Raw genomic sequence first — 25085 nt, 5'->3', positions numbered from 1 at the left:
AAGACCACTCCATCCAAAAAATGGGCATGGACGCCCTTCCTCCCCAAAGTCATCACTAAGGAAAATCAAGTTCCTTCCCCTACCTTCCCTCGGATATATCAAATAATACTACTTATATCTCTATATCCGACCCACCTCCTTTAGAGTCATAGAGGTTGACAGCACAGAAAAAGGACCATCGAGTCTGCGCCGGTCAAACAAGTACCTAACTATTCTAATCCCATTTTCTAGCACTAGGCCCATAGCATCACAAGTGCACATCCAAATACTTCTTCAATGTTATGAGGGTTTCTGCCTCTACCACCCTTTCAGGCAGTGAATTCCAGATTCCCACCACCCTCTGGGTGAAAACATTCTTCCTCACATCTCCTCTAAACCTCCTGCCCCTTAAGTTAAATCTATGCCCCATGGTAACTGATCCCTCCACCAAGGGGAAAAGTTCCTTCCTGTCTACCCTATCTATGCCCCTCATAACTTCTTACACCTCAATCATGTCCCCCCTCAATCTCCTCTGCTCCAGGGAAAATAACCTCAGTCTATCCAATCTCCCCTCATAACTAAAACTCTCCAGCCCAGGGAACATCCTGGTAAATCTCCTCTGCACTCTCTCTAGTGCAATCACATCCTTCCTATAATGCCGATTCCAGAACTGCACACAATACTCTAGCTGTGGTCTAACCGCGTTTTATACAGTACCAGCATAACCTCCCTGCTCTTATATTCTATGCCTCGGCTAATAAAGGCAAGTATCCCATATACCTTCTTAACCACCGTATCTACCTGTCCCGCTACCTTAAGGGGCTGGTGGACATGCACACCAAGGTCCCTCTGATCCTCGGTACTTCCCAGGGTCCTACCATTCATCGTGTATTCCCGTGTCTTGTTTGTCCTGCCCAAATGCATCACCTCACACTTATCCAGATTAAATGCCATTTGCCACTGATCAGCTCATCTGACCAGCCCGTCTATATCCTCCTGTAATATAAGGCAATCCTCATCACTATTTAACACCCCACCAATTTTCGTGTCATCCGCGAACTTACTGATCAACCCTCCTACATTCAAGTCTCAATCGTTTATATATATCACAATCAGCAAGGGGCCCAACTCCGATCCCTGTGGAATCCCATTGGGCACAGCATCCAGTCACAAAAACACCCCTCGACCATCACCCTCTGCTTCCTGCCATTCAGCCAATTCTGGATCCAATTTGCCAAATTGCCTTGGATCCCATGGGCTCTTACATTCGCTATCAGTTTCCCATCGGGACCTTATCAAAAGCCTTGCTGAAGTCCAAGTAGACTATGTCAAATGCATTGCCCTCATCTACACACCTGGTCACCTCTTTGAAAAATTCAATCAAATTGGTTAGACATCACCTCCCCTTAACAAAACCATGCTGACTGTCCTTGATTAATCCCTGCCTCTCCAAGTGTAGATTAATTCTGTCCCTCGGAATTGCTTCCAATAGTTTCCCCACCACTGGGGTTAGACTGACTGGCCTGTAGTTCACTGGTTTATCCCTTCCTCCCTTCTTGAATAACAGTACCATATTGGCTGTCCTCCAGTCCTGTGGCACCTCTCCTGTGGCCAGAGAGGCATTGAAAATTATTGCCAGCACCCCGCTATCTCCTCCCTTGCCTCACTCAACAGCCTGGGATACCTTTCATCCGGGCCTGGAGCTTCATCTACTTTTAAGCCTGCCAGGCCACTTAGAACCTCCTCCCTTTCTATGCTAATTTCTTTAATTATATCACAGTCCTTCTACCTGATTTCCATATCCATGTCTTCCCTCTCACTTGTGCACACCAACACAAAGTACTCATTTAGAGCCCTACTTACGTCTTCCGGCTCCACACACAAATTACCACTATGGTCCTTAATGGGCCGTACTCTTTCCCTAGTTATCCTCTTACTCTTAATGTACTTGTAAAATAACTTTGGACTTTCCTTTATTTTACCTGCCAATGTTTTTTCATGCCACCTTTTTGCTGTCCTATTTTCCTTTTTAAGTTCCCACTACACATTCTATACTCCTCTAGGGCTTCCGCTCTTTTGAGCCCTTGGTATCTGCCACAAGCCTCCCCTTTTGTCTTTATACAGTCCTGGATATCCCTCAACATCCAGGGTTCCCTGGAATTGTTGGTCCCACCCTTTATCTTTACTGGAATATGTTGGCCCTGTACTCTCCCTATTTCCTTCTTGAATGAGCCCCACCGCTCTGACGCAGATTTACCTATAAGTAGCAGCTCCCAGTTCACTCTGGCCAAATTATACCTGATCTTATTAAAATCGGCCTTCCCCCAAATTAGAACTCTGATTTCTGGCCCATCCTTGTCCTTTTCCACAACAACCTTGAATCTAACGGAGTTATGATCACCACCTGCAAAATGTCCCCCCACTGATACCTCTACCACTTGCGCAGCTTCATTCCCTAAAATTAAGTCCAGGACCACCCCCTCTCTTGTAGGACCTTCTACGTACTGGCTTAAAAAGCTCTCCTGGATGCATTTTAAGAATTCCGCTCCCTCTAAACCTATCACACTATGACTAACCCAGTTAATGTTGGGGAAGTTGAAATCCCTCACCATTACTGCCCTATTGTTTTTACACTTCTCTGAAATTTGCCTACATATCTGCTCTTCTATTTCTCTCTGACTGTTTGGGGGCCTATAGTACACTCCCAGCAATGTGATTGCTCCTTTTTTGTTGTTAAGTTCTACCCATATGGCTTCAGTTTAGGAGCCTTCTAAGATGCCGTCCCTCCTTACTGCTTTAATTGATTCCTTGATCAATATTACGATACCCCTCCTCTTTCACCTCCTTCACTGTCTTGCCTGAAGATCCTATATCCTAGAATATTAAGCTGCCAATCCTGCCCCTCTCTCAACCATGTCTCTGTGACAGCAATGACATCATATTTCCATGTGTTAATTTGTGCCCTCAACTCATCTGCCTTATTCGTCAGACTCCTTGCATTAAAATAAATACCATCCAACCTTGCCAAGCTCCCTTGTGCCTTAAGTGGCCTATAATTTCTATGCCTTCCAGACTCACTTGCTCTCTCTTATAATTTTGGCTGTGCATCTCCCCCTGCTGAACATCCTCTCAGAATCCCATCCCCTGCCAAGTTAGTTAAAACCCTCCCCAACAGCACTAGCAAACCTCCCCGCAAGGATGTTGGTCCCATTCTGGTTCAGGTGCAACCCGTCCGCTTTGTACAGGTCCCACCGCCCCCAGAAATGGTCCCAATGTCCCGGAAATCTAAAGCCCTCCCTCCTGCGCCATCTCTCCAACTACGCATTCACCCGGACTAACCTCCTATTTCTATACTCAGTAGCCCGTGGTGCCGAAGTAATCCAGAGATTACTACCTTTGAGGTCATGCTTTTTAATCTGCTTCCTAGCTCCCTAAATTCTGCTTGCAGGGCCTCATCCCTCTTCCTACCTATGTCATTGGTGCCAATATGTACCACGATCTGTCTGTTTTCCCTCCCCCTTTAGAATGCCCTGCAGCCGCTCAGTGACATCCTTGACCCTGGCACCAGGGAGGCAACATACCATCCTGGAGTCACGTCTACAGCCACAGAAACACCTGTCTGTTCCCCTTACTATCGAGTCTCCTACCATTATTGCTCTTCCCCTCTTTTTCCTCCCACTCTGTGCAGCTGAGCCACTCTCAGTGCCATAAGCATGGCTGCACTCCCCAGAGGGATCGTCACTCTCAAGCTACTTTCTCAGTAGCTCTCAATACAGCTCTTTTAGAATTAATATCTTTTAGAGTTAATATCAACGATTCATTACAATATGAGCTCTTGATTCAAGGTCACAAAGATTTTTTTTAAATGCTAAGGGGAGAGAAACACAAAATACTCTGATAGAAACATAGAAAATAGGAGCAGAAGTAAGTCATTCAAACCTCCGAGCCTGCTCTGCCATTCAATATGATCATGACTGATCCTCTATCTCAACGCCGTACTCCCACCCTCTCCCCATATCCCTTGATAACTTTAGAGTAAAGGAATTTATCTATCTCCTTCTTAAATATATTCAGTGACTTGGCCTCTACAGCCTTCTCTGGTAGAGAATTTCACAGGTTTACCACCCACTGAGTGAAGAAGTTTCTCCTCATCTCAGTCCTAAATGGTCTACCCCATATCCTGAGACTGTGACCCCTTGTTCTAGACCCCACAGCCAGAGGAAATATCATCCCAGCATCCAGTCTGTCCATCCCTGTCAGAATTCTATATGTTTCAATGAGATCTCCTCATTCTTCTAAACTCCAGTGAATACAGGCCTAGTCAGCCCAATCTCTTCTCTTACAACAATCATGCCATCCCAGGAATTGGTCTGGTGAATCTTCGTTGCACTCCCTCTATGGAAAATATATCCTTGCCTAGGTAAGGAGACCTAAACGGCACATAATACTCCAGGTGTGGTATCACCAAGGCCCTGTACAACTGCAGTAAGACATCCATGCTCCTGTACTCAAGTCCTCTCGTAATGAAGGCCAACATATCATTTGCCTTCTTACCTGCTTGCTGCACCTGCATGCTTGCTTTCAGTGATCGGTATATAAGGGCACCCAGGTCCCTTTGTATATCAACATTTCCCAATCTATCATCATTTAAATAATACTCTGCCATTCTGTTTTTCCTACCGAAGTGGATAACTTCACACTTATCCATGTTATACTGCATCTGCATTTTTTTGCCCACTCACTCAACCTGTCTAAATCGCCTTGAAGCCTCTTAACACCCTCCTCATCGCTCACATCCCCACCAAGTTTTGTGTAGTCAGCAAACTTGAAAATATTACATTTGGTTCCCTCATCCAAATCATTGATATATATTGTAAATATCTGGGGCCCAAGCACTGATCCCTGTGGTACCCTACTAGTCACAGCCTGCCACTCTGAAAAAGACCCATTTATTCCTACTCTGTTTCCTGTATGCTAACCAATTCTCAATCCATGCCAATATATTACCCCCAATCCCATGTGCTTTAATTTTACACACTAACCTCTTATGTGGGACTTTTATCAAAAGCTTTCTGAAAATCCAAATACACCACATCCACTGGTTCTCCCTTATCTACTCTGCTAGTTACGTCCTCAAAGAACTCCAGTGGGTTTGTCAAACATGATCTTCCTTTCATAAATCCATGTTGACTTTGTCTAATCCCGGTGATATTTTCTAAGTGCCCTGTTATCACATCCTTTATAATAGACTCTAGTCTTCCCTACTACTGATGTTAGGCTAACTGGTCTTTAATTCACTGTTTTCTCCCTCTCTCCTTTTTTAAGTGGTGGGGTTACATTTTCCACCCTCCAATCTGCTGGGACTGTTCCAGAATCTACAGAATTTTAGAAGATGACAACCAACGCATCCACTATTTCCACGGCGACCTCCTTTAGTACCCTGGGATGTAGATTATCGGGCCTCGGGGATTTATTGGCTTTCAGTCCCATTAATTTCTCCAGCACTGTTGTTTTAGTAATACTAATTTCCTTCAATTCCTCCTTCTCACTAGACCCTTGGCTCCCTAGTATTTCTGGGAGGTTATTTGTGTCTCTCTCCGTGAAGACAGAACTAAAGTAGTTGCTTAATTGCTCTGCCATTTCCTTGTTCTCTATTAAATTCTCCAAAGATCCTAACCCAAATGGTTCATGTCATTTTTAAATGGAAAAGCTACCTAAAATTTCAGTCCAGTCTTCTCAGTATGTTCTATGCATGTTATTTAATTACACTGCACATCAGTTTTCATACAAAATGAATATGCCTTTGGCATGGAATGTTGAAGTTCATAGTTACTGAAATAGATATGCATGAACATGTATATTTTTTGTCAAATGGTTTAGATAAATGGCATTTCACCGTAAACTGAATTTTCTGCAAAACTAGTCATCATCCCCCAAGTGTCCACAATACTTTTCAAATGCACTTAAAAAGTATGTGGAAACCTGACTTCAGTGGCTTCTATGATCTTCCAAAAATCCGGACACTCTTAGTAGCGATCAACGTTTTTTATGTTTACACTCCGATGTCATTGTGAATGCCATGTAACACTACAGTGTATGTACGCGTGATTTTGTCATCATATCTCAGGGACAACACCAAATAGGGTTTGGCACTGAAAACCAAAGCAATATATGTCTCAAATTTTATTCTTAAAAATAATACTCTTAACTCCTCCAATGACTCAGTGGACAACAAAACATTTATGATAAATGAACCACTGGAGAACAGAGTCACAGAGGCCAAGGCTGGATCTTCTGTCTTTGCTGTTAACTGTTCTTGGCAGGGACCATAATTAGAACGCTAAAACTAGGTTTAATACCTTGGCACAAAATTCCCAGACTGGGAGGTATGACAGATTACAGAAACCGGAGAGGTGTCCTGTCACTCAAAGCAGAGGTTTGATAGGGATGGAAGATAAGAATTTTAAAATATTTCTCCCTTGTTTGGTTAACTATATCATTACTCATTCTTGCGGCAAGTAGTTGGCCCAAAACAATAGATCTATACTGCTCTCATCAAGATTTTGGGCCTAACAGAGTTGTTTCTTGTGATTTCTGAGGATAGCCTGGAAATCGCTTTAAATCTGTTTTGAAGCATAAAGTGAGGATGTTAATCCTGGGAATGGAACAAGTATACCCAGACAAAAAAAAACGGAAATATGAAGAAATATCACACATCTCTTTCTCGCTCCAGAGATGCTGACAGACCTGATGAGCATTTCCAGCATTTCTGTTTCTATTATAATAGGAAACATGAATTCTTCCTACTTGGATTTGGAGTTCAATTTTACTGGCTCTGATGAAAAGTCTCGATCGGAATGTGTTGTTTGTGCTAAAGTTCTTAATCAGGGTATAGCATGAAACTAAGCAAACTAAAACACCAACTTAAGCCCTCTGTCCTCAAAGATAAATCACAGGACTTTTTCTATGGGACTTCTGGCAAAGCATTTAGGGATACAGGAACAGAAATAGGCAATTCAACTTGTGCATTTTCCATGGCAACACCTCTACCAATCAGAGTCCTCTTGCCAACCAATTAGCATTCTCTTCTCATACAGTATGAAGTCGTTGCTTCCCCCGACATTGGTATTCTTGCACTTGTCCTGATGAGTGCAAGACGATAAGCTTCAACAAAATGTCTCTTTTTTTAGCAATACTCAAGTTCTGTACTACCAAACTACAATTGAATTCCGTTAATTCAATGAGATCATGGCTGATCTAATTTACCTGCCTTTGATCCATAGCTTTTGATACACTTAATAAAAAAGGTCTATCCATCTTAATGAAAATTTCAACTGACCCAGCATCCATAACCTATTGGGGGAGACAATTCCATTTCTTCATCAGTGTGCAAAAAAAAAAATGCTTCCCGATTCCACTCCTCAACTGCCTGATTCTGACTTTAGGATTGTGTCACCTTGTTTTGGATCCTTACACAAAAGGAAATAGTTTCTCTCCCTGTCAAATTCTTTTATCTTTTAATAGCACAATTAAATTACCCCTCAACAATCTAAACTCAGGGGAAAGTTCATACATCCTGTTCCCAAAGCTTAAGCTTTAAACCCTGGTATAAATTTGGTGAATCCGTAACCAATATATCCTGAGGTGTGGTGCCCAAAACAAAATGCAGTAACAAAGGCTTTGTACAAATGCAGCATCAAATTTTCCTCTTGGTATCCTAGTCGCTTGGGAATACAGTGTCCAACAATCCATTAACCTTTTGATTACTACTTATATCTGTGCAATAGGTGTGTGTGCATGTGCCTGAAGACCCAAATCCCTTTGCTCCTCCATAGGTTTCAATAGTGTGACCAATTGTAAAACCAGGATGATTTATGTGCTGAGTAAGATGGGAAGAAAACTTGAGATTCTTTTTAAGACTCCAGTTCTAATAAAGCTGTCATTAGTAACACAATAAAGCACACATTACCTTTTGATCATGGACATGTATGTAGAACATCCAAATAGCAGCTTTAAACCTTAGACCCTTAGGCTCCTGATTGCAGACAAACGTTGCACACGGCACTCCTGAATTCGATAGTGACATTAGAGCCACGCACAGACTAAATGTACTGGTCATATTTAAAAATGACCTGTGGTACACAGCAAAGGATCCAGTGTTCCATTTATTGTGGTTACATTAATGTAGCTCTTCCAAAATTGAGCACCAATGCAAAACTGTGCACCTCTTAGATCTCTTCCTTCAGCTAGTTAGAGAGCATTTTTGGCTTATGAGCTCCAAACAAGTCAACCACTTGGCTCCTCAATCACGTATCAATGCTTAAAACTGAAGCAAGGGGCAAATAACTGCAAAATATCTCAAAACCTCACTGGAATTAGGATACCAGTACAACATTTTTATATAAGACTTTAAAACTTTAGCATATTTCAATCATAAATCAGGAGAAGCAACCTATGCCTCCACCTAAACAAGTACTGATGATTGTCACATACTGAAGCCAGACAGCTACCCACCTAAGAACAGCATGAGTCTCACATCAATGAAAAACAAAAAATCTAGTCATAAACCACATTTAAACGTGTGCACAAAGCTCAACCTCCCGAAGGTTGCACTCATACTTTACAGAAAGATTTGTTCTGAATTGATTCTGGAAATGAGTTAGTCAGTTTTTGGCAAACTTCAGTTTTTCTCAATTCATTCTTACAATCTGAAGATTCAGAGAAAGTAAAATCTTTACAGTTAGGCTATCTGAACTGAACTCATTAGTTTCTGTTTTGTTAATTAATCTGTTTGGCTCAAAGAGTAGCAAAATTTGGTTGGGTGAGGGGCAGAAGGAGGGGCAACAGAGTTTATGAGGAGGGGGATGGAAAATATTCTAAAGAATGTATTTTCACCTGTCCAAAGAGTTACAGCAATTCCTCAAATATTTTGAGTCTCCCGACAGACCAGAGATGCAAGCAACACGGCAGCTGTCCAAGTGGCTGTTTTTTCACATTTAAATGTGGCAATGATTCTACTTGCCTAGTCTTTCAGAGATAATATATTTAAAGTTTTCCCTTTTATTACCAAACTGTCAACAGATGCTTTTTTGTGGCAAAAGAAGTCAACCTAAGCAGTTTCTACTGCTTTGGCTGCACATTTTCTTGCAGAATGCAAGCACAACCACAAATGGTTACTTTAAACAATGCCGACAATTATATTTCATATGGATCGCTTAATCAGGTAAAGGTCCCTTTTAGATCCAAGTTCCTTTTTTAGTCACCAGAAAACATTTAAGTTGTGTTTGTGAAACAAGTCGCTTAGAGCTCTGCAAACACATTCTAATTGGGAATAAGCCACTTTGAAAAAACGGTTCCATAAACATAGCCAGATGGTATTTCATATGCACAAAGAAAATGCACATAATTGCACTGTAAACTCCCTCTGTTGTTTGTGGGACCTTGCTGTCCATAAATTGGCTACTGCATTTCGCTACATTACAGCAGTAACAACTAAAAATGTACTTAATTGGTTGTAACGCACCTGGAGGTCATGAAAGGAGGAGTTACATAATTCTTCTTTATTTCCCACAATGTGAAAACTTCTTTTGGCAGTTATAGTTTTTCTCCTAGTCTCATGCTAGAAATCAAAAACAGAAAACGCTGGAAATACTCGGCAGGTCAGGCAGCACATATGGAGAGAAAGAGTTCACATTTTAGGTCAATGACCTTTGACCTGAAACATTACCTGGTTCACTATCCACAGAAGTTGCCAAACCTGCTGACAACTTCCAGCATTTTTTGTTTTAAATTTCAGATTACCATCAACCGCAGCATCTTACTTTTGTTCAAGCTAGAAAGTAACTGTCTTAAAATTGGTAATTTGAATACCATAAAGGTTGATGGATAAACACTTTGTCTCTGGTCTGCAGCCTCCCCAGCAGACAGCACGAAGCTATCTATAATGCATCAGGAAATCTTGGTTTTGATACTGTAGTCTTATCATTCAAGGGTAACTTGACTGCAAATCTTTATGATACTTTCCGTATACGAAAGCCTCTCAGGCCTCTCAAGTTTATATCAATCAAGTGAATATCAGACAGCACAAACAACAATTAACAGAAGTTATTGATCCAGTGCAAGAAACTGCAAAACAGCGACATAAGATTTTAATAGTTTCCCTTATGGTCTAAAACAACAACTTATATTTATAGCATCTTTAATGTAATGAAATATCCCAAAGTGTTGCACAGGAGCATTATAAAACAAGGTATGATATTGAGCCACAAAGGAGATGTTAGGTCAGATGGCCAAAAGCTTGGTCAAGAAGGTAGGTTTTAAGGAGTGTCTTAGAGGAGGAAGGCAAGGTAGATAGGTGGCGAGGTGTAAGGAGGGGATTCCATGGCTTGGAGTCTATACAACTGAAGGCATGGCCAATGATGTAAAACACAAGAGGCTAGAATTAGAGGATCACAGATATCTGGGAAGGTTGTGAAGGAGACTATAGAGATAGAGAGGAGCAAGGTCATGGAGGGATTTGAAAATGAGAATTTTAAAATTAAGACATTGCTTGAGCAGGAGCTAACGTAGATCAAAAAGCACAGGGATTGTAGGAGAACACGGCTTGCTCCAAGTTAAGACATAGATAGCAAGGTTTTGGATGATCTCAAGTTTTCAGAGGCTAAAATTTGGAAGACCAAGCCAGGGATGCTTTGGAATAGTAGAGTCTAGAGGTAACAAAGGTATGGATGAGGATTTCTCCTGATGAGCTGAGGCAGGGGCGAAGTCAAACAAGTTTCGGAGGTAGAAAAAGGTGGTCTTAGAGAAGGAACAAATAGGAGGCCGGAGGCTCCTATTAGGATCACATGTGACACCAAGGTTGGAAACAGATGGCTTAATGTCAGATCATTGCCAGGGAGGGGGATGGAGTCAAAACAAAAACAGAAAATGCTGGAAAAACTCAGCAGGTCTAACAGCATCTGTGGAGACAAAGAGAGAGTTAACATTTCAAGTCCATATGACTCTTCTTCAGAGCTCATTGGTCTAGTGTAGAAACATGCAAACTTTCTGTTGAAAGGGGCTGCATAGCATAGTGACTAGTTTGTATATATCTCAGCCTGCAGATACAAACATGTTAAGTTTTCTGATTTGAGGTTTATCCATCAACGAGGCAACAGCACCATGAACACCTCTTTTCAAACTCCAGGCCAATAAAATTCAAATAGGGTGAATTAGCAAGTATGAAATAAATGCTTAATAAAATATAATTGCCTGAGTTTTGTCAGTGACATTGAAGAAGTTTTGTGGGCTACAATGAAAGAGCCTACAAGCCTTTTCCTACTCTAAAGGACATTTGTGAACCAGTTGGGTTTTTCCGACAACCAGTTAGCCTCATGGTTACCTTTCATCAGTTTTTTAAAAACTTAATCCACAGCCACAAAAATTCTCAACATGGCAAGTTCATGACCTCAGCCATTGGGAAGAAAGGAGGCAGAGCATTTCTTCACGGGAAGTGAGACAAAAGCAAATTGCCCTAGATTACTCTTGCTTGTGGCCGATTACAAAAATAGACGGTTAGAAGTCCAAGAATAGGGTGGCTACTGACTATCACCCTGCATGCAACAAGTTGGGTAAACTGTAGAAACAGAAAAATTAAACAAGAGGAGGGGTGAATAAAACATATACAGCAATTCTTACATATCTACATGGAATACACTGATGAATACTTACTGACACAAACTGCTGCTATGGCGATATAAATAGCACCCACATGAACCAATATATTCATGGATAAAATAGATTTTTAAAAATGTGACAGCCCATTTCATCACTTGTTAGGGCAGATCTACACTTCCCTTTAAACTTAAAAAGATTCACAATTATAGAAAACAGTGGTTCATTTTATTATCAGTTATTTACTCATTTCTGCTTACTCTAGATCCACTAACCACGACCAGTAACAAGAACATCCTTGTATTACTCAGCACTATAAATGCATCATAATTTACAGCATTGCTCTTAGTGACATTTCCTAAAAAATATGACTGATGCTAACAAAGCAGCTTCATTAAAGGTTCACCATTATAAATCATCCAATTACAATAGTAGAACGTAAAGCATCTGTAATCCAAAAATTCTTTTGAGTCAAGTTCATCTTTGCCCGTAGTCATGCACATTTTTAAAGTATTTACCAGATTCACTTTTGAAAGTTATTGAATCTGCTTGTGCACTGCATCCTTCATCATAACAATGCACTACGAAAAACATATTTCCTTGTCACCTCTGATTCTTTTGTCAATTACTGTAACTCTGAATACAATGGATACCAACCTATCTCAAACTAAAAAGACTTTCATGATTTCTAGCACTCTATAAAATCTCCCAGTAATCTCTGCTTCTCCACGTGAAGCAACATCAATTTTTCTTGTCTCTTCATGTTACAGGTCTTTCATTCCTGGTGCCATTTCAACAAATTTCCTCTGCACTTCCTCTTAAGGCCCCAATATACTTCCTAAAGCGTGGTGACCAGAATTGGCTGCAATATTCCAGCTGGGGCCTAATCAATGTTTTATAAAGACTTGGCATAACTTCATTGCTTTCACCCCCTATGCCTCTATTAATAAAGTCAAGCCTTCCCAACTTGTCCTGCCAACTTTGAAGATTTGTGTATGCATACCCCAAGGTCTCTGTTCCTGCACTCCCTTTAAAATTGTACTATTTAATTTATATTGCCTCTCATTCTTTCTGCCACATTCAATCACTTCACTTCTCTGCATTAAATTTCATCTGCCATGTGTTTGTCCATTTAACTAGATGAAATCTTCCTTAAGTAAAGCTATCAGAAGACTCAATTCTTCAAGGGTCTTTCATACTGTCAATCAAAAAATTAGGGTAGCTTTACATTCTGTCCACAATTGGTGATCAAGCCTTCATTTTATCTTAAAATGATTAGCATCCTGGCACAAATTGATAAAGTCAGAAAAGCAAATTTAATAACCTGAATATCCAATCGTACACCTCTAATTATCAAAAACCATTTCTGCTAGGCTGAAAAGATAAGTTAAATAAGTACACCAGTGGAGCAGTGAAAATGACTGCATTACACCAACAGCCTATTTCATGTCGAGAAAACAATTCAATTTGTATAAAATGTTTAACAGAAACTGAATACCATGACAATATTCCTTGTAAACTAATGACTCATTTACACTCACGTCAGATCATTTTACACTTTTTTTGAGAATTAAAAATTCATTTCAATCAATTAATGTACGACGTAGACAAAATTAAAGCACATGAAGACATTAATATCAAATCTTCTACGTTAATATAAATTTGGGGCACTGCAACTCCCTAGTTAGATTAGTTATTTCCGGAAAAGCGCTCAGCTCCAAGCTGCCGGGCAATTTGATTCTAAGACTAAAAACATTCTCAAGCGGCAGGGTAGCATCAAGATTCGCCACCAACCAAACTCCATTCATTTCAGCAGTTCCAGACGTGGATTTATTTTAAAAAAAGTGACCCACCCAGGCTTGTAGCCAGAATTATATCCATACCCGACACCTCAGTCGCTCTCTCCCAAACGCCTGGTCTCCACCGTGATGGGGAATCAACAGGTTCCAATGGCAGGAAAAACACATCGCTCTAGAAAATTACCCCCGCCCAGAGACCCTAATAAACTTCTCCTAAAGATCTTTCTGTTAGAGGGAATACAATAATAATAAAGTGGGAACCTCACACTGCCGCTGGACTGCTAGTAACGAGTAGCGTTCAATACCGGACTGGGCTCCCAAGTGCTGTGTAACTCGAGCTCGAGGATACATCTGCGGCCTAGCAATGAGGCGAGTCGGGATCTGAAATTAGCAGCACCGCCAGGTCTTTCAAGCGCTTGTTTTTTTGTTATTATTGTGTGAATGGATGAATGTTGCAGGTACAAGACAACGAATCATTCTGTTACCATATATCGGACGCAACCTCCTGTCATTGGGATCCTGCACATGGCTACGAGCCGCCATGATGACTCTCTGCTACTGCACATGCGTAGTCCAACCCAACAGCTCCGGTTACTGCGCATGTCTATTGCCGGACAAGCTGCCGACCTTGACACATGCGCAGTGTCAGTCAGTCCTTCGTCAACTAAGCAGAGGACAGAATTTGCTTTTCTTTAACCTTCCAAATTATGTCCCGTTCTTATTTTGACCAAGACCGACACATATTGCAAAATATAATTAAATTTTCTCTGCTTATTTTACAATAATTTTCTCATTTTCAGTTTTATTTCCCCTTTCTCTCAACAAAGAGAGGTCAATCTGGGGGTTTAGATTTAAACTTTAGATTAGACTAGATGGTGGTGGAGAAGAGTTTTTTTCACTCAAAGTATGATAGTGGTTCGGAACTCCTCTGCCATTTCCACCAACTCTAGCATGATGCCCCCACCAAATACATCTTCCCCTCACCCCACCTGTCAGCATTCCGTAGGGACCGTTCCCTCCGGGACACCCTGGTCCACTCCTCCACCACCCCCAACACCTCATCCCCTTCCCACAGCACCTTCCCATGCAATCGCAGAAGGTGCAACATCTGCCCCTTTACCTCCGCCCTCCTCACCGTCCAAGGGCCCAAACACTCCTTTCAGGTGAAGCAGCGCTTCACTTGCACCTCCTTCACTTTGGTCTACTGCATCCGCTGCTCCCAATGTGGTCTCCTCTACATCGGGGAGACCAAATGCAGACTGGGTGACCGCTTTGTGGAACGCCTCCGGTCTGTCCGCAAGCATGACCCAGACCTTCCGGTGGCTTGCCATTTCAACACACCATCCTGCTGTCATGCCCACATGTCCGTCCTTGGCCTGCTGCAACATTCCAGTGAAGCCCAACACAAACTGGAGGAACAGACCTCATCTTCCGATTAGGCACTTAACAGCCTTCTGGACTTAACATTGAGTTCAACAACTTCAGACCATGAACTCACTCCTCTATCCTCAACCTCTTTTTTAATCCATTCTACATTCATTTTTATTTTTTATCCACTTATTTCTATTCATTTATCCGTGGTTTTATCCCCTTTTTTATCCCACCTTCTATCCCATTTTCTATCCTTCTTTTTCACCACCACCCCCGCCCCCGCCCCATCCCCTACATGGCCATCTGTTACTTGTTCCATGTTGTTCTTTCACACAATGAAAGCTATTATCTGCTAATCTGCCATTATCACATTCTGCTTTCTTACCTTTATGCCACTATCAGCACCTTTTTTAGCACTAACCATTACCATTAACACTCCCTTTGCCCTTTAAGTCATGACATCTTTATCAACCCCTCCTTTGCCCCTACCTATCGCTGTCCTTCTATCCTGCTTCACCTGACCCACCCCCCTTAAACAGTATAAGTTTCATCCCATTTCCATTTCTCTTCAGCTCTGAAGAAGGCTCATACGGACTCGAAACATTAACTCTGTTTTTCTCTCCACAGATGCTGCTAGACCTGCTGAGTTTTTCCAGCATTTTCTGTTTTTGTTTCAGATTTCCAGATTTCGCGGTATTTAGCTTTTATCTGAGGTTTGGAACTCACTGGTTGAAAGTACGGTAGAGGTAGAAACCCTCATCGCATTTAAAAATGAATACTTGGATATGCAGACTCGGCCTAATTTCTGCTCCTATGTCTTATGCACTTGAAGTGTTGAAACCTGTGGGGCTACATACCAGGACCATAATGTGCAATCATGCCCGACCATTCTCTTTCAGCTGGCACAGATATGATGGACCAAAAGGCTTCTTTCTGTGATATAAATTTATTATGCTTTAGCCTGTTATGTCTCCATCAGAACCGTGGATTCCTTTTTCAGGTACTGTTTTAAGAACCGTCATTCATCCAAGTGACTAGTTTGAACTCTGAGCTTGGCTGAGTTGGTGGCACCCTTATTTATGGGTCAGAAAGTCCATATCAACACTTTATTATCTAACCTGGGTTGATACCTAATGTAATACTGGGAAAGTCCTGCATTATCTTTGGATTAGATATGAGTGAACTGCTGGGGTGAAATCAGTGACATGCATATGGAATTTTAAGAAGTCGTAGCAAGTATATGAAATTTTTGTTAGGAATGAATAGGATATGTTTAATTTTATAATTTAAGTAACTTAAATTTAAAGGGACAGTATGCTCCAGACAGGATTTATTTGTGTTTCAGACTCTAGTCACATGTCAAAATTACATAATTGAAATAAAAGTATTTCTTTTTGAGACTTTTCAGGATGTTGTATTACTAGGGCATAAGTCACTGATGTACTTAGCTGCACAATATCTTGATTGGACAGGCTTGATGGAATAGATACATCCAGCTCAACCTGTCCCACCCCCCCCCCACCCTTAAACCAGCTTATATTTTACCTCTTTTCTATTTTTCCTTAGTTCTGATGAAGAGTCATTTGGACTCGAAACATTAACTGTGTTCCTCTCCACAGATGCTGCTAGACCTGCTGAGTTTTTCCAGCATTTTCTGTTTTTGTTTCAGATTTCCAGTATTCGCAGTATTTAGCTTTTATCTGAGGTTTGGAACTCATTGGTTGAAAGTGCGGTAGAGGTAGAAACCCTCATCACATTTAAAAATGAATACTTGGATATGCAGACTCGATGGGCCAAATGGCCTAATTTCTGCTCCTATGTCTTATGCACTTGAAGTGTTGATACCTGTGGGGCTACATACCAGGACCATAATGTGCAATCATGCCCGATCATTCTCTTTCAGCTGGCACAGATATGATGGACCAAAAGGCTTCTTTCTGTGATATAAATATATGCTTTGGCCTGTTTTGTCTCCATCAGAACCGTGGATTCCTTTTTCAGGTACTGTTTTAAGAACCGTCATTCATCCAAGTGACTAGTTTGAACTCTGAGCTTGGCTGAGTTGGTGGCACCCTTATTTCTGGGTCAGAAGGTCCATATCAACACTTTATTATCTAACCTGGGTTGATACCTAATGCAATACTGGGAAAGTCCTGTATTATCTTTGGATTGGATATGAGTGAACTGCTGGGGTGAAATCAGTAACATGCATATGGAATTTTAAGAAGTCGTAACAAGTATATGAAATTTTTGTTAGGAATGAATAGGATATGTTTAATTTTATAATTTAAGTAACTTAAATTTAAAGGGGCAGTATGCTCCAGACAGGATTTATTTGTGTTTCAAACTCTAGTCACATGTTAAAATTACATAATTGAAATAAAAGTATTTCTTTTTGAGACTTTTCAGGATGTTGTATTACTAGGGCATAAGTCACTGGTGTACTTAGCTGCACAATATCTTGATTGGACAGGCTTGATGGAACAGATACATCCAGCTCAACCTGTCCCACCCACCCCTTAAACCAGCTTATATTTTACCTCTTTTCTATTTTTCCTTAGTTCTGATGAAGAGTCATTTGGACTCAAAACGTTAACTGTATTCCTTTCCACAGATGCCATCAGACCTGTGATGGAACAGGTGCTCTTTTCCTATCTATTACTGGTCTTTCCAATATTCAAGTGGAGGAGGTTCTGGCTCATCGTTGACTTAATATCAGTCTGGTAGTCATGAAGACAAGGGAAATAGGCAGAACTTAGTCAGCCTATGGATGTATTCACCAAAATACAATGGCCCGGATCTTCCAGTCTCCAGATCGCCAGAGACTAGAAGTACAACCTAAGATATGCATCAGGACACCATAGAAGCCCCAACGCGCTGATTCCATGCAAATAGACTGGGAAGTTTGAACTTTAAATGGGCAATTCCCTTACTCCCCGGGACCCTCCAAGTCTCTGACTCTGAGTTAGAGTCAGAAGCTTCAGACAGTTCCATGGTACTTACCTGAATAGTTACCCAGGAAATGTTAGACAGGAAAATCCTAGTCTAACTCATGGGTAACTTGACAGTTGACGCCCCCCACCACCCCCCTGCCATCACCCACATTGACCCTCCCAACTCCCCTCCCGACCCCCGGTTTCTCCCCTGATCCGACATGACTATCCCTCCCAATTCAAACTGACTACCCCCCGCCCGTCCTAACTAGCCCCCACCACCTGACTAACCTGTGACCTGACAACCCATCCTGACCCAACTAACTAGCCCCTGAGCCAGATACCCAACTCATCCACCTGCCACCTCACCCACTTACCCATCCTGTCAATGTCTTATTTTTTTAATAATCTTTAGAATGATCAACCTAAACGGAGCTGGTGTATTTGGCGACCGCTTTGGTGCCTCCGGAGACGGTGTGTTTGGCCAGTTCCCCTGGAAGCATGAGGCGGATGGCGCTCTGGATCTCCCTGGCTGAAATGGTGCGGCGCTTGTTGTAGTGAATGAGGTGTGAAGTCTTGGTGGCGATGTGCTCAAAAATGTCAACAACAGAAGATTTCACAACACTCATGGCCTTGTACGAGAACCTGGTGGAAGGGTGGACCTGGGTCAGCACCCTGTACACGTGAGTGGAATAGCTCTGCTTATGAGGTTTCCTCCGCTTCTTGGCAGCTTCTTGGGTGACTTTAGTCAGCGACTGCTTCAATGCCTTGCAGGACACACTGCCCTTCACCGCAGCCGCCACCTCAAACGTTCCACTCGACTTGGACCAACTGTTAAGGTCCAATCGCAATCACTTTGTTAAATGGCAATTACATTGGAAAGGTTTAATGGCAATTACGTCAAGGAAATTGCATTGGTAAACAGGTTACAGTTATTGGCCCACCTATAAATGGGGACTGATGACCTGAATGCTTGGCAGTAGGGACAGGTGGGCACTGTGGGGTCTGGGGTGCATTAATACCCCCCAAAATCACATTTTAATTTGAATTTTTGTAAATTTCTTTTGTAATTTTGTTTTTCTTTCTTAGTGTCCCTTTAAGAGACTGTCCCCTTTATTTGTTAATTTATTTAATTTGTTAATTGGTTATATTAAAAAGAGTATAAATGGAGACAGCTGGAACACTGAGGGGAGGAGGAATTAGGAGAGTCTGTTACTTTGCCTGTTTTGTCTTGGAAATAAACCTGTTTTTGAGGTATGGGCTAGCTTCAGACTCATTCTTCCTCATCATACAATAGTGGAACTAGCACACACTACAACCCTATCCATTCATTCATTTGTCCATTCCCCCATTCACCAACATTCACACTGGACACTTAAACTTACCTTATGGCAGCTAGTGTGATAAAAAGGGGATGTGTCTTCTGAGCTGATTCTCTTTGCTGCTCTCTGTGTGGATTCCTGCACTGAGGGAATTCTTCTACATCGCGGATTGGAAGTCTGGCCTTTTTAAACATGTCCAGGTAAGTGTGTAGTTTTCTGTCTGATCAGTGTTGGACACAGCAGTTCTGACGCTGATCAGAAGATTTGGGCCAATATTTAAATGAGGAAGAGGAGTGGACTAAGGATGGATCCTTGGGGTTGATCAGAGCTATCTATGTGGGGCCAAAAGCATAAGCCATTGATAGAAATGCCCTGGCTGTTTGAGGACAATTAGTACCTGTGGAGGTGGCACATTGAGGAGGATAAATGATCAATCATATTGAAAATTCAAAGAGGTCAAAGGCAGCATGTCGCTTCTTCTGAATGTCAGTATGTTCGAGGATACAATGGGGACACAACAATACCTAGTGACCAGAGCCTGCAAATATATTGACCAGGAACCTGCTTACACAGAAAATTCTAATCATAATGGATTAAATAGGCATTTCCAAAAAATAATTTGCATTTTTGTAGAATATTTCAAAACACTTTATAGCCATCAAAGTGTTTTTGAAGCAGAACCATTGTTGTGAGGTAGGGAAACATGACAACCAAGTTGTTCACACCAAGATACCACAAACATCAATGGTCTCCTTATTTAAGAAGAGATTCACTTGTATTGGAAAAAGTTCAGAAAAGGTTCACTGGGTTGATTCCTTGGGGGAATGGGTTATCTCATTAGGAAAGGGTGAGAAGGTTAGGCCTATACTCATTAGAATTTAGAAGAATGAGAAGTGATATCATTGAAACATATAAGAATCTGAGGGGCTTGACAGGGTAGATGCTGAGAGATGTTTCTCCTCGTGGGGAAATCTAGAGCTATGGGACATTGTGTCAGAATAAGGGGGACCCATTTAAGATGCAGATGAGAAGGAATTTCTTCTTTCAGAGGGTCGTGAATTCTTGGTGTTGAAATCCAAGCTGAATAAGAGGGCGTGGATGTCACAAATTTCAGGAAAAAAGAGAAGGAGCGACAAGCTCAGAAAGAAAGAAAAGAAAGACTAGCCCAAGAAAGAGAAGACTGTAATTTCTAGCTGCAGAAATCGGAATTGGAGCTGCAAGTGTCGAGAGATAAAGACCAAAGGCAACTTGAAGTTGCTAGAAGAACTCCCTCACTGTTTAATGACAGCCCAAATCCCTTTAATCCCAAAACAGGCCTTGAAGCCCTAAAATTCTCCAAATTTGTTCCCAAATTTGAAGAGGGAGATGTAGAATCCTTTTTTGCTGCTTTCAAAAAAGTAGCAGATCAGTACATATTACCCCAGGAAGTGTGGACACTGATGATCCAGGGTCAGTTAACAGGAAAAACCCAAGATATCTTTTGCACACTGTCTCCTTATGTGACTGCTGATTACAAACATACTAAGGATACAATCCTGAGTACCTTTGAACTCTTGCCAGAAGCATATCATCAGCAGTCCAGAAATTCATGTAAGAAACTCATGCAAACATATCTGGAATTTGAGAATCAAACAGATTGCTTTTGACTGATGGGCGTGTGCTTTAAAGATAGAGCTTACTTTTGAGGGAATAAGAGAATTGGTGTTGTTTAGAGGAGTTCAAAAATTGTCTCCCTTACAATATTAAAATGCATCTTGAGGAACAAAAGGTTACCTCAGCAAGGCCAGCCACCATGAAGGCCAAGGATTATGTATTGACTCACAGACCTCTGAATCACAGCAGACTTGGGTCAAATAGTTCATATCAGCAGGGAAAAAATAATGAGACAGAGGAAAAGGAAATAGATTCTAAGGAGAAAGAGAATGGGGGACATGAGAAAATCAATCCCCAACTGTGAAAAGAAAGAATATAGAAGGCAGAGCCTCAGGACCACACCCTATCTGTGGCAAACTGGGTTGTATAAAAGAACATTGCTGGCAAGCAAAGAAAGCCACAGGCAGTATTTCAACCCATTGTGCAAATATGAAGGAAGACACAGAAACCTACCAGGATTTTGTGCATAAAGGGGAAATGGCCCCTAATGATTCCAAAGCACCAGGAAAGACGATTAACACAATCCAGGACACTGGTTGCTTGCAGACACTGCTGGCAGGGAGAATTGAGGATTTCCCATGCAGAAACAGGGCAAATTTCAGAGTGATAGTCAAATGACTAACTGGAGAAGGTGTTGAAGTACCATTAATGAAAATTCACTTAAAGGGTGAACTCATTACCAGGGTGGTGGTGGTGGGTGTAATCTCAGGCTTGCCCATGCAGGGGATTGACCCTTTACTAGGAAATGACCTCACAGGGTGGAAGTTGTTACCCCACAAAGCTCAAGAACAACCCACTGAGGCTGAACAAACTGAGCAGTTTCAGCAGGATTCTGCATGGGTGCAGACAGCTGAGAAAGCAACAGAAGCCTGACAGGGGGGTGATACAACCCATGAAGGCTGAAATGGCTCAGCAAAAGCCCATGGAATTAAACAGGCCTGAGAGAAGTCCTATGAGTGTTTAAAGGGCTGAAGCCAAGCCAAGTGAGTTGAAAGAGGCAGAAAAGGGATTGACAGAAATTCCCAATCAAAATTCCCACAGAAAGGATTGAGACCTCAGAGTGACTCTAAAGGATTAATGGCAACTAACCCTGAATCAAATGGACCTGTCTGTGCTGAGACAGCACAGAAGTTAACCACACCTGTTAGCGTGAAGCCTCGGAACACAGATGCAGAAGTAGAAGTCACTGAACTCAGTTCAAAACCTGACTTCAATAAACTAATTTGTGAGTTAAGGGGCTGACTCAAAGTGTGAGGAGAAAAAAAAGCAAAAATTCAAAACATAGAAGTGGTCAACCTCATTTGAAAATAATTAATAGAATGAGGAAAAAAACTGAGAGATTTAAAAACATTCAAAGAACAAACCAGTCAAGAATATCAAACTTTTTTGCTTGAACATAAAAAGCATCTTAATGACAATATCGTAACAGTGAAAAGGGACTTTGATCAAAGAAGGGACAAGTTATTGACAAAGAAAGAGGCCATTGCTAACCTGCTATTTCAGGGGTAGAATTTAAAAGGTTTAAGTCTGGGGAGCAAACAAGAAACATTTCCAGGTGAAGAAGCAGCAATTGATTTAGCTTCAGATTTGTCTGGCACGTTCTTTGTAGACCTCAATGATATGAAAGCTACAAATACAGAATCCAACAAAGCTCCAAAGTTAAAATCAGTACAAACTGCAGTGAAAACTGGGAAAAAGAGAAGGAAGAGAGTCCCCAGATAACAACCCAACTGGAAAATGTAAAAGGGAGGCTGTATCTATCTGTTTGTAGGAAAAAATGCGTGTATTTCTTTATCTTTTGTTTCTGCAATGTAATTCTGTGAAGGAATAAAAATATATTTCAATTTTTTTCCCGTAGGGAGGAGGGGGGTGGGGCGGTATGTCACAAATGTGTAGTTATAATATTATAGATTTTGAGAATAACTTTTAAAGGTACATTTTTTCTTTTAAACCTTTAAAATTGAGTTTAAAACCCCTTTTCAAAATGGAGGTATCGGCAGACATCTTGGCACCTTTCTGTTTGTTCAGACCTTGTCAGACTCTATTATCTCCAGAACTGATCACAGAGTCATTAAAATGCAAGACTCCTCCAGAGCTCTCCACTGAATCTTGTAAAGGTGTGAAGACTCCTTAGCTTCTGCGAGAACATGAGAGAGGAAGATACTTCAAAGGGATGCTAGTGTAATTAACTTCTTTGCCTGGTGGAACAATAGTTCATTTGAAATTTACATTGTAGCCATTTTGCTTTGGTTATGATAAAGAGAGGCAGCTAAAGCCTTGTGTGCAGAACCCCCAGGAAGAACCCAGAGAGACATAATCCGAGGGTTCTTGGCCAAGGAAGGGCAAAGGGGAAGGTATTCAGAAATCAACTGCTGTTTTGTCGAAAGATTCCAGGCAATTTCCAAGTGACAAATCCGCAGAATTAGTGAGGAACTAAAAAAAACCTTCTCTCTCTTTTTTCCAAAAACTTGCTGCCCTGCTGAGTCCACCTACAAAGGCCATTGCAGCTGCTGAAAACAGCACTTCAACTTCAACCCTTCACTCCGGACAAGCCATCCCTGGGGCGGGGGGGCAGGGCAGGGGGCGGTGTGCAGGGCCAAGGGCAATTCACACTGTGCAGGGCTCCCCATAACGTTTTTATAATGGTGAAATCTGGTTACAATGAACATCAAGAGCAGCTGCAGGTTAAATATTGATAGCGCCCAGCTGTATAATTGCAATGTAGTTATATTATATCTTACTTCTTATGTATAATTATAATGAAATTCCTATAATTAAAAAAAAACTCATCAGTCACGATCAGTGTTGCGCAGCCTACATTCTGAAATCCACCTTCCTAGACTTCCTTGCAGCAAGCTCTGCTGTCAGATTGTGATAATCCAGTTTGATGCTACTTCTTGATGGACAGAATTGCCAGTCCATACAGCCTATTTTGAGACACAGTTGGCCTCAGGCAGTTCTTTATCATTTTTAATCTGGAAAAACTTTGCTCCCCTGAAGCCACTGTGACTGGGATTGTCAGCAAAATCCTGTACTCTATTGCTGTGATTGGGAAGGAACCGTTGAGTGTTTAAAGAAATTGAAGGGCTTGAAGTGCAGTACTTATTCCTTCAGGGATGAATTCTTGTAGCTATGGAAACTCTGAGAAATGGTTCACACTGTTGATATCGTGAGATTCTTTGTCAGACAATGCAATTCCCAATTCCATGCACCGCTTTCTCATGTCAACTTCTGTCATTTTTCTGAGTTTCTTCACATCATACAGAAAACCAGAATTATTGGAGTATACTTGCATTTGTTCGAATCGTGCGGTTAGTCACACGAGTGCCAGATTTACAATGAGCAGAAGATAATTGGTTTCAAATACTTTCTTGGGCGAATTCTCCAGCTCCTCTTCGCCTCTTTTTCGTTTTACACCTTCCTTGAATTTAGGTTCAATGTCCATTTCAGCTGCTATTTCTGTTGCTGTATTCTTGGCTGAGGTAAATCCTGTATTTCTGTGTTGCTGAAAGTCAATGAGTTATTTGATGTGTACAATAGCCACATCAAGCTGCATTTTGCTGGATTGAAGTGTCTTGCTCACAGTGTTTATGGTGAACATGATTTCATACAACCATTGCAAACAGAAATTCAAAATTTTCGAGTTCATAGTTGACCAAGAACTCAGCCTCACGTTTAACTTTTGTGTTGTCGCATTCTTCATCAACTTTAAGCAAGATGTTCCTGATATCACTTGTCTGGTATTGGATTACTCTTACGCACTCTACTTGACTCTCCCACCTAGTGCCTGACAACAGCTTTGGAGTTAGAGAGGGAACATTCGCTCTCAATATTTGCCATCTATTAGTTAAAGCTGCAAGCGTATTGTAAATTCGCTGTACAACTCCAAAAACTGTCATGGCTTTAGAACTACACTTTGCCATATCTCCCAATACCAGATTTAAGTAGTGACAGCTACATGGAGTGAAAAACGCTCGGTGGTTGAGTTGAAGGATGTGCGCCTGTATGCCTCATTCATATTTGCCCCACTGTTGTATCCCTGCCCACTACAATCAGTAATATGGAGGCCAAGCACATCCAGCACAACCATGAAAGAATCTTACAGTCCTTATCCTCTTTTGTCTTGAACCAGAAGAAAGTCAATAAAATTCTCCCTTATCTTCACTTCTTCAGAAGTCATGTCAACATAATGAAGCACCAGGAACATCTGCTCTTGGTGACTCAGATCAGGAATACAGTCAAGAATAACTGCAAAGTATTTTGCAGACTTCACCTTTTCATTAATGTTTTTCTTCACCTGCAATGCCATCATCGAGATTAGCTAATTTTGAATACTAGGTCCAAGGTAATGGTAATGTTTTTTTTTCTTTGTTTTT

General features: G+C 41.4%; 1 protein-coding gene and 1 long non-coding RNA gene across 7 annotated transcripts in view; both read right to left on the bottom strand.

Moving 5' to 3' along the window:
* The window catches only part of naa25 (N-alpha-acetyltransferase 25, NatB auxiliary subunit), a 97397-nt gene extending 83377 nt beyond the window's left edge, over positions 1–14020 (bottom strand). For 2 of the 6 annotated variants that reach the window (XM_078554352.1, XM_078554355.1), the window contains exon 1: positions 13916–14020. In XM_078554352.1, the coding sequence (XP_078410478.1) occupies positions 13916–13973 (58 nt within the window). In that variant the 5' untranslated portion in view covers positions 13974–14020. The other 4 variants (XM_078554351.1, XM_078554353.1, XM_078554354.1 and 1 more) reach the window with 4 other exon arrangements.
* The window catches only part of LOC144687835 (uncharacterized), a 239690-nt gene that overhangs the window by 212253 nt on the left and 2352 nt on the right, over positions 1–25085 (bottom strand). The window lies entirely within an intron of this gene.

Source organism: Cetorhinus maximus, chromosome 12 (genome assembly GCF_964194155.1).
Source record: "Cetorhinus maximus chromosome 12, sCetMax3.hap1.1, whole genome shotgun sequence".
NCBI classification, from domain to species: Eukaryota; Metazoa; Chordata; class Chondrichthyes; order Lamniformes; family Cetorhinidae; genus Cetorhinus; species Cetorhinus maximus.
The sequence above is the reverse complement of the archived record's forward strand: the minus strand, read 5'-3'. Positions and strand labels throughout refer to the sequence as shown.